This window comes from Teleopsis dalmanni, chromosome 1, assembly GCF_002237135.1.
Source record: "Teleopsis dalmanni isolate 2A chromosome 1, ASM223713v2, whole genome shotgun sequence".
NCBI classification, from domain to species: domain Eukaryota; kingdom Metazoa; phylum Arthropoda; class Insecta; order Diptera; family Diopsidae; genus Teleopsis; species Teleopsis dalmanni.
In genome coordinates, this window is record NC_051846.1 from 40,354,507 (window position 1) to 40,365,147 (window position 10,641).

Here is a 10,641-nt window from a genome sequence, read left to right on the forward strand (position 1 = left end):
CCTGTATATGCCTACCGCACAAAGAAACCGAACAGAAAATAAGATCACGCTAAGAAAAAGAAGGTGAAAAGGATTTTTATAGTTGTACTTGGGTATATCATGCATGTGTATAATAATTACTATATTAAAAGATACAAAATTTATTTGCTACATTAGAAATGGTTCTTTAAAAAGTTTTTCGCTTCTGAACAGTTAGTCAGGTTGAATAAAAAATTATTGTTGACTAATGTAAAACACGACTACCTATATTAAATACGCAATTATTAAAAAAAATATAAACCTATATGAGATAGTTAAAGCCTTACTCCTTTTTTATATATATGTATATAGCTAAACTTTCGATAATAAAAATCTCTATATAAATCTATCGACTAGATGTATCAACATACGTCCACGATTATTTTGAGTGCTTGGAAATACCATGAATAAAGATATTTGAGAATAATTTTGGAAGCGTCACTATGAGCCACGCACCTGTAGAGCAAAGCCAAATGTGACAGTTTTCAATTCATATCTTTTTTATAACAACCATAGGTAAACTGTCAATAAGCTCTCTCTATACATTTATGGACTTCATGTACCAACATATTTCCACGATCCTTTCGAGCGGTTGAAAATACCATGAATAAAGATGTTTGCGTATAGTTTTGGAAGTGTTGCTATGAGCACATGTAGAATAAGGCCCATCGTGACACTTGATTTTCAATTTACAACTTTTTAATATCAACGGTAAAAGAAACATATTTTCATGGATCGTTGTTCAAACTGTAGTCATTTCACTCTCAGTTATATCAAAAAGATTTTTAATTGTAAAGAAAAATCTTATAACGTAGAGAAACACTCAATACTACTCTATATACCTATATAACTGAAAATCTCTAATCTCTAATGAATCTCTAAGGAACCAAAACAACTATTTTTTATTGTGATGAACTTTGGAGGAAACTTTAATACATGCATTATTATAACTCAACTGTTTATATAGATAATAAATAATTAATGTATTAAATTCAAGCTTTATATAGCTTCTCTATTAAATACAATTTTTATTAAAGTAAAAATAGTCACTCCTGTCATTTTGACGTTAAAATCAAATTAAATATTCAAAAATTATGTTTATTTTAAAATTCAAATTATTCCAATGATGAGGCAACTACTTTTTAAATAATATATAGAAGGATTGAACTGCCTTTGTGATTGATAACTTATTGTTTTGATTTTTAGGTAAGTAGAACATGATATTAACAAATGGGTCAAGCAATATGAAAATATGATCAATAAAAATATGTTATGATTAATACCCATCACTACATAGCTAACAGCTTAGTACAAGAATGTGTAACGAAGCTCATGGAATGTGCTCATGGCAATGAGGTGACGATCATGTGGGTTAAAGGACACATCGGTATTGAGCAAAACGAGAAGGCAGATGAACTTGCAAAGCAAGGATCAAGCCATAATTTCTGTGGCCCGGAGCCCAGAATACCATTGGGGTACAGCATGACGACAGACTATGTCTATAAGTGAATAATCACACTTCATTTTAATAGATGGAGAGAGTTGAGCACTTGTAGACAGACCAAACTCATGTTATCAAAACCGTGGGCCAGAGAAGCGATAAAGGTGCTTAGCTATTCGCGGAGCACTCTAAGCTGGCTGACCTCACTAATTACTGGACATGGTAACTTCAACTATCACGTCAAAAAGATAACTCTTGCTGAGGAAGACACTTACAGACTATGTTTAGAAGAAAAGGAGACAGCGGTGCATATATTGTGCCAATGTCCAGCACTGGCAAGTAGAAGGAAGACTGTCGTGGGACACCATTGAGTTGGTGACGACTTGGCAGGAAACCTCAAGCTAAATGAGCTGCTTGCATTAACAAAAAATGTAGTTATGCGAACGGAAGCCACTCCAGCTTTAACTCAATAACAACATCCGAGAATCGAAGGACGAAAAAGGACCCAAGTCGTTTCATGGTCTACTTCGACTAATCCTTTACTTCAGTGGGGCCATTTGCTGTCCCAACGTCCCACCATATATATATATAATACCCATCACAATGGCTTGAGTGCACTTTATTCTATTAGTGACGTATACAAAAGTAGCCCAAAATATTTCAGACCTTATTGATTTAATTAATTTCTTTCATTTATTTTTTTTCAAATAAAATTTAAACTAGCTTTCAGGATTCTTCCTTTAATAAGTCTCTAATTACGCTGCCTTCTTTGTTTTAAATTTTAGGTTAATTCTTTCATGCACTACGGATTTAAATTTTTTTAAGAATTGCCTTCTTAAAGGCATATAATATATAATATATGAAAGTAAAACAAATAACTGCCAGGTTAACCATGACTAGGTTCTATACAAAAATAGTCACTTTTTAAACATAATCGTATAGCTAAAAGGTTAAATTCACTAATATTCTATATAAAAAATGTCAACTTTATATATGTATTTATAATCATTGTAAATTTGTAAATTTTTATCCGAATTGTAGGATTTTATTGATTTCTTATTTTAATTTGAGATTAAAATTAAAGTAAAAGGAATATTAAAATAAAATTTATTAAACATTTAAATTATTTTTTTAGTTACATAAACATTTAAAAAGTGAAGCCATATTGAGTAACAAAAAAATCCACATAAAGTGCGAAAATTTGTTTATTAATTTAATGTTTTTTTAATGAAACTGCCAATTTGAAAATCCAATTTGATGCATTGAAACAATGATTTCATCTCACTTTATAAGGACGACGAAAATGTAAATTCAAACAGAAAAACCCAAATTTTGAGACTTACTAGACATAAATAGTTTTTCGCCCTGGTAATACGGAAGATAAATGTGGGTATCAGCTTTATTCTGGCGGTCACCTTTAATGCCATAACATGGATCCCAAACGTTTGTGTCACCTGTGACACATTTAAGTTTTTTTTATTTTTTTAGATATAATTTGCTTTTAATAAATTTTTATTAATTTTGGTCTTTATAAAAAATTAATTGTGACTAGTGGCTAGTGTGTTTATGAAGTATAGTCAGAAAATCGTGTTCTATGTTAAAATGCATTTCTTTGCATATCAAATAAATTTGTATTGTGTTAATAATAATTTAAAAAGAAATGAAAGTGCAAAAACTATTGTGAATAAAAATTTGTAACTATTTATAGCACTATTAATATTTTACAGATATAAATTACCTCCTTCTTCTTCTGAATCTGACATAAAAGACTCATGCATAGCCTCAGGAGCGACAACACGATATTTTTCATCCATTTGTGCTGAAGCATCCTCTTCATTTGTTATTGATTTCAATGAATCCAAAACACTTATATAACCCAATTTTCGTGCTATATGTAAGGGTGTTTGTCCATTGACAGTCTGAGCATTTGCATTAGCCTTATGTTCTAATAACAAATTGACAATATGACAATGTCCTTGTTGTGCAGTCTGATGTAATGGTGTATAGCCAATTGATGTAGATGCGTCGACATTGGCACCATGTTGTAAGAGAAATCGTACCATATTTGCTTGTCCGAAATGGGAAGCTACATGCAATGGTGTGTAACCAGCCTTAGTGGCCATATCAATATTGGCGCCATTACGTTGCAAAATTTCAGCAACATTTACATTATCCTCTTGAGCACATAAATGCATTGGTGTCAAACCATTCTTAGCTGGATGATTTACACCAGCTCTATGTTCGATAAGTAAATTAGAAATATCAGTGTGACCCTCCTGTATCAATAAAACATAAAATTTTTAAGTGAATAAAATTTATTTAAAGCTAATAAAATTATATATTTAACCTGGCAACTTAAGTGAAGTGGTGTAAAACCGGCTTTGCTTTCCGCATTTGCTTGAGCTCCATATTCCAGTAAAGTTGATGCAATATCCATTTGATTCTTACGTGCTGCAATATGTAATGGTGTATGACCATTTTTAGCTGTAGCATGTGGACTAGCACCTTTTTCGAGTAAGAGTAATGCTACATTTTGATTATTATAATGACAAGCAACATGAAGTGGTGTTACACCGTTTTTGCCTTGTGCATCAACATCTGCCTCCTTTTGCAACAGGAGTTGTGCAACTTTAATATTACCATATTTCGCTGTTAGATGTAGAGGTGTAAAACCTTTTTTGGTGGCAGCGTCTAATGCTGCACCATTCTCAATCAACACAGCAGCAACCTATAAAAAAGAGGTTTTAGATTTGATTAAAATTGTATAAAATTTTATAAAAATATTTTGTTTATATATTACATCGAAAGTAGTGATAAATAACTTCCTATATTATATATATCATTATAGGTACATTACAAAAAATTGGGTTAGAACAGGTCATTGTGGCAGTTGAACTTGTTGACTAACTCACTTGGTTCCAAGAACCGTCGAGTCTACGTCCCGGAACAGCTCGTCGCCAGCGACGATGAAATGCCGTTCAACACTCCTCAAAGCAGGTTACAACAACAACAACTAATGCACTTGGACTCGAAGTCCAAGATTTGAAAATTTATAGTAAAATTGTTAAATATATATTAAAAAAAAAATTTAAGATGAATAAAAGACAGTTTAGACTGACATATAAAAAGTTAGTCAAATAGCTTTGATAAAACTTTTTTTGTAACAAGTTATTGAAAGGCGTGGGAACCTATAAAGCAGAAAACGTGAAAGGAACACAAAGGTTAAGAATAAGGTGTGTATTAAAGAAGAAGGATTGTGTGAAACTAGGGATGATGACGGTGTGGTTGGTGCTGAGTGCAATTAGATGCGATGAAAGAACTTCGCCACTGTATTGGAACAGAGCCGTGATTCAGTAGAGCTCACTTTCGCTAAATTTCGTTATATTAAGACTGAACAGATGAGCGACAACAGGAACAATATTAATAGGAATATGATTTGTTGCTATAACATAGAAGTCACTACTTAATTTTTGATTTCAAGATTTATATATTATTTTTTTAATAAACAGATGCACGATGGCCATTTAGTTAGTTTCTAATGTATTTTATTTTCTATGTAATATGTTTATTGCAACGAGGGGTATTGAATAGATAATAAACAGCAAATCTTTCTAGCCACTTGATTATAATGATTGTAAAAAATATGTTGTTATTTACAGCACTATTTATTTAAATAGTGGCAATATTATGTAAACGATTTATATTATAATTTTAAATAAGAAGAAAATAAACTGAAATTTCGAACATAATTAACAAAATACACATTACTAACAGAAGATTTTAATCATAAAAATTTTGGTTAAAAAATGATTTAAACAATTGTACTAATTATTGGAGTAGTAGCAACATTAGGTAAACGATTTATATAGAGGTTTCGAACAGTACTGAATTGCAACCACAAAAATTTTTATTTTTAATTAATAGAATTTTTGGCTGCCCATACAGCTGTGTCGAGTTTTGTCAAATACCAATTCAGTACTGTTTGTTAAGTAAAATAGTCACTACCGTTATTACTGACGTTGAAATCAAATTTAGCAAACTATTTTTATAATTAGAAAAAAGAAAATGAAAACTAAAATTTCAAACAAAATTAACAAAATATTCATTAAGCACAGAAGACTTTCATCATAAAAATTATAGATTAAAAAACCCATGATAATTGTATAACAGTAACAAAAAAAATCATAGTGTTAAACATCGTGATAATATTGATTTAAACTGATATTTACTACTATTAGCTATAGGCTTTTAAGAAATTAAAAAATCTGTAAAAAAAAACCACCAATACAAACTAAACATCGAAAAAAATAATAAAACATTTGATTATTAAATAGACAATATGAATTGTTTATTGAAAATAAATCATAATAAAATATTATTTAAGAAATGAACACATTACAATCAATTTACAAAATTAAACAAAATACTTTATGTGTACTTTCTATGTATAATCTTAAAATTAATATAACAAAAAATCAACCATTCTTATGAAAAATCGTTCGTTTATAAAAAAACATAGAAAATATAAAAAATAATACGTCATGTATAATAAAATATAAAAATTACATTAAATAAAAAATCTTAAATAAAATAATAAATTTAAATTTAAATGAAATACTCCTGATGGCGTATCCAAAATAATTGCATTAAATACACTGTATCGATGTGATCCAATATTTTTTTCGCTATTAATTCTTTTACCTCATCCTGTCCCTCCTTGGCAGCAATATGCAAAGCTGTATACATATCCTTGGTAGTTGCATCAACTTGAGCACCATGTTGTAGCAAAAGCATAACAATGTCAACATTACCTAAACGTGATGCAATATGCAATGGCGTTTGCTGTTCACGTGCTCGTGCATCAACCTGTGCACCGTTGCGCAATAAAATGCGTATAATATCAGTCTAAAAAACCAAAAAGTTACACAAAAGATAAAACATAGAACATAGAAAAATATTTATGTAGCATTTACCTGATTGGCTCTGGCAGCCAAATGCAATGGTGTTTCACCACGTACTGTGGGTACATCAGGACTAGCATCATGTTGTAGTAAATATATGACAATATTCATGCAGCCCATAAATGCTGCAACGTGTAAAGGCGTTAAACCACTTTCAGTAGTTGCACTTATACTAGCACCGTGTCGCAATAACAATTCAACAACTTTAATGCGATTCTTCTTACAGGCAATATGCAATGGTGTAAACCCATTTAAAGCACGTGCATTTGCATCAGCATTTCGATCTAAAAGTAATTTAGCGACGCGCACATGACCACAATGTGCAGCAACGTGCAATGCTGTTAAATAATCCACAGTCACTTCATCGACAGGAGCACGATGATAGAGTAAAATACGTGCGGCATCTACATGCTCGCCTTGTGCTGCCATGTGCAATGGTGCCAAACCGTTCTTAGTTTTAGCACTTATTGGCGCACCACGTTCGAGTAGCATATCAACAACTTGTTCGTGTCCAGAACGTGCAGCACAATGCAGTGGTGTCAAACCATCACGAGTTTTTGCCTCTATGTTCGCACCCTTTTCCAATAAAAGTGAAACCATGTTAGTCTTGCCCCATTTCGCAGCGACATGCAATGGACTGATATTATGTTTAGCCGAATAATTAACATCTGCACCTTTTTGTATTAATAAATTAGCTATATTTTGATTGCCATAATGTGAGGCAATATGCAATGGTGTAAAGCCAGATTTGGAAGTAACGTCGGGATTGTGATCATTCTATAAAAAAGAAAAGAAAAGTAATATTTTAAATCTTATAATACACATAATAAACATTATACAGTACAGTACATACATCTAATAATAGAGTCGCAGCTTTTACATCATCCTTTTTTGCTGCTATGTGCAGAGCTGGCAGACGTACTTTACCACGTGTATCACTCTCTAATAATACAGCAACGACTTTATCATGTCCTTGCTGCATTGCTACAGCCAATGGTGTAAAGCCATCCTCTGTTGCTAAACTTTGATTAGCACCATTGGATAAAAGCAATTTAACTACTGAATCGTGATTCTCTTGAGCGGCCATGTATAGTGGCGTAAATCCATTTTGTGATTGAACATTTACTGATGCATGGTGTTCTAATAATAGTTTCACCACCTCCTCCTGTCCAGCGAGCGATGCAATATGCAATGCTGTGTTACCTTTTTTTGTGGCACTGTCAACAATTGCACCACGACGCAAAAGTTCTGATACAACATGTATGTGACCATCTTTGGAAGCCAAATGCAATGCATTCAAGCCATTCTAAAATTATTTAAAAAAGACATAAAGCAATTAATAACTTTTGCATGTTGGTAACTTTCATTTACTTTGTATGTTATTTATTCTACATTCTATAACTTATTAGGGTAATGCCTTTTATAACATATCAAAGCAAAAAATCGATATTTTTATTTTATACTTACTGCATTGCTAGTGTTTATGTCAATATTATTTTTTAAGTGTTCGAGTACTCTTTCCAAGTTTCCAGCTCTGGCAGCACGCAAAAACGATGTATTTCCATCGCCCTGAAAATGAAAAGAATATCTATTAAATATACGAATCTTTTTATATAAATTTTATTATTTCTAATATAACAAAGTAACGAACAATTCGATGAAAATAGAAATTTCGTATAGCGCGTTCTTCCATTAGTCGTGTAATTCGTATACTGAGCTTTCAAAGTAGTTTGCAAATGCTTAAGTATCCTTAAAATATTTAAAAGCTTTCAACTTTATAAATTTTTAATGTATCCATAAAATATTACTAAAACTTCTAGATTTTTAATTAATTAATTATAGTAAGTTAATTTAACCAATTAACTCAAACCTCAAAGCTAAGATAAGTATACTGTCAGGTCACTGTGTTTTACACTTCAAATTTATATTAAAATAATATAATATTAAATGCTTTAAAAGCTATAAAGTGAAACTGAGAAGTGTAAAAAACTAGATTCTCAATAATTCATTAAAATACTAAATTAAAAGACTATGAATTAATTAATTGAATTTGGATATAATTTCACATGAGTGTTAAAAATTTGTGTTTACAACAGCATAAATTCTCTTAGCAGAACTGTATATAGTAAAGATATGCCTTTACTATATACTACATATATACCAGACCAGTTAATACCGAATATATGTTTAAAAATCGACGAAGGTTAGCATACAGCCAACATATTTAAGACAGAGTTTTTATACATATATAAAGATATACTATTACATTATTTTAGTAATAGTAAAATAGTGAAAATAATTAGTAAAAAAATAGAGCAATGTTATCATATTATTATATATATTTTATATTATATTTTATATTATATTATTATATTATATTATTATATTATATTATTATATTATATTATTATATTATATTATTATATTATATTATTATATTATATACTATATTATTATTGCCTGTTAAGGCATTTGCTCATTTACAACTAATTTTTTATATAACATATAAAGTGTACTTCTGCAAATCTATCAACCCAGAAAAAAAGTACCATTTTACAGAGTTTAAAATGTTCAAAATCACCTATGGAATACTTAATATTATACTCTTAAACGATTTAAAAATTTGTTTTTAGCTTAGCGTCTTAGATAAGGAAATATCTATAACGCAATTAAAAAAATATGAGAACTAAACAACATTTAAAGAGTTCAATCAGACTGTTTTACATCAATTAAGAGTTAAGCAACCTGTTCACCAAAAATTGAAAAAATGCGTAAAACCGTGAATATTGAACCCACAAGTCAGTCTCTTTGTAATCTCTTTATAAAGAGACACCTCGGCAGAGGTTAAGCCGGTTATTGACGGTTTAATTAACTAAACATCACAACCTACGTTACCATATTAACAAGATGGATATAGTATGCTTGAGATGACAAATGGTAGTCTCTGCTAAAGAAAGATGCGTCTATGTTTACCTAGCTTTGTTCTCGGCTTGAAAGTGGATTCAAGACAGGAGCACTTTTAACGAGTGGTATTGGGAAATTCTCAACCGGGAACATGCTAACCTTCATACAGAAAGCTAAATATATTTTACTGAATAATAATTAATTTTAAGTGTAGCAAATGTATGAATGCAAATGGATGAAATGTGTAGAATCCTCTTCTATTCTGTATGCTGATAAATGCAAAAAAAAAGACTAAATTAATGAAAATAATGAATATATGGTTTACTGAAATATCCAATTGATGTCTATAGAAAAACTTTAGCTTGAATCTAACACAAAACCTGAGAAACTAATTTATGTAGAAATCGGCACTGATAAAAATAAAGCAAGGTCAGATTATTTTGTCACATTTATCAAGGTTTTTCAGAGTTGTCAAATTTAACACACCCTCATAACCTGGATCAAATTAGTTTAGCAGTGGATCGAGGAAAAAGACTTAGATTTTTAAAAAAAAGTTTATTTATCTCATATATGTATCAAGTATCTCATTTATATATATTTGTATGTAGTCTTAATTTTTTTATACAACATGTATTAGTTCTATTAAGTTTTTTTAAATATGTGCACCGCCCGAAAACATAACATAAAATTAAAGTTTATATGGACAGACATAAGGTAAACATAATAAAAAGAATATAAAAAGTTCATTAAAAAATAATAAATGCATTTTTACATGTTTTGTTCTATAATAAAAATGTAAACAAACATGCGTTTTTTTTTTAAATACTTTTACAGGGTACATTGTCCTCCCGGTGATATTAATTACGACTCCCTATTAACCAAGTAAACAGGAAATAAATCACCAACCCCAATAGCATATTGTCTTTAATATCTTATAAACATGTACACGTAAGGATTCGTTATCCTTAATGGAGTTTATATGTAGTATGCATAAAATTTAGCAATAAAACAGGTGCAATCCCTTTTTTTATACTGCCTTTACAATTTATTCCACCTTTTTTACCCCACACACTTCCCACATAATTAATTATTCATGATATTATTGCACGCAAAAGCATATTCTTCCGCATATACTATGACAAAAAAAATGCTACTATATATGTACATATTTTACATATTACATATACATAAAAAAGCATATACAATATTATATACATAATTTGCTTTGTTTACAAAATTTTTGTTTACAATTTTTTCGATATCGAAAGCATCAGTTGGTTTTCCATTCGAAGTCTGTTTCTAATTCAGAAAAAAAAA

General features: G+C 30.2%; 1 protein-coding gene across 1 annotated transcript; it reads right to left on the minus strand.

Annotated features, from left to right (window-relative positions):
- Positions 1-2,770: 2,770 nt before the first annotated feature.
- On the minus strand, positions 2,771-7,990 carry LOC119679936 (ankyrin-3-like). The gene is made up of 7 exons (XM_038092535.1): positions 7,888-7,990; positions 7,274-7,726; positions 6,433-7,197; positions 6,161-6,364; positions 3,807-4,187; positions 3,198-3,735; positions 2,771-2,913 (listed from the first exon to the last, which is right to left on the minus strand). The coding sequence occupies exons 2-7, from the start codon at positions 7,505-7,507 to the stop codon at positions 2,771-2,773; spliced, it is 2,265 nt and encodes a 754-aa protein (XP_037948463.1). The 5' UTR covers positions 7,508-7,726; positions 7,888-7,990.
- Between the last annotated feature and the right edge of the window lie 2,651 nt (positions 7,991-10,641).

Excerpts from the sequence above, each read along its gene's own strand:
- LOC119679936 (XM_038092535.1), bottom strand. The coding sequence starts at position 7,507 with ATGGCCGCTCAAGAGAATCACGATTCAGTAGTTAAATTGCTTTTATCC. Across the intron at positions 7,198-7,273 it reads CTGCGACTCTATTATTAGAT|AATGATCACAATCCCGACGT; the intron begins GTATGTACTGTA and ends TCTTTTTTATAG. Across the intron at positions 2,914-3,197 it reads AGATTCAGAAGAAGAAGGAG|GTGACACAAACGTTTGGGAT; the intron begins GTAATTTATATC and ends AATGTGTCACAG.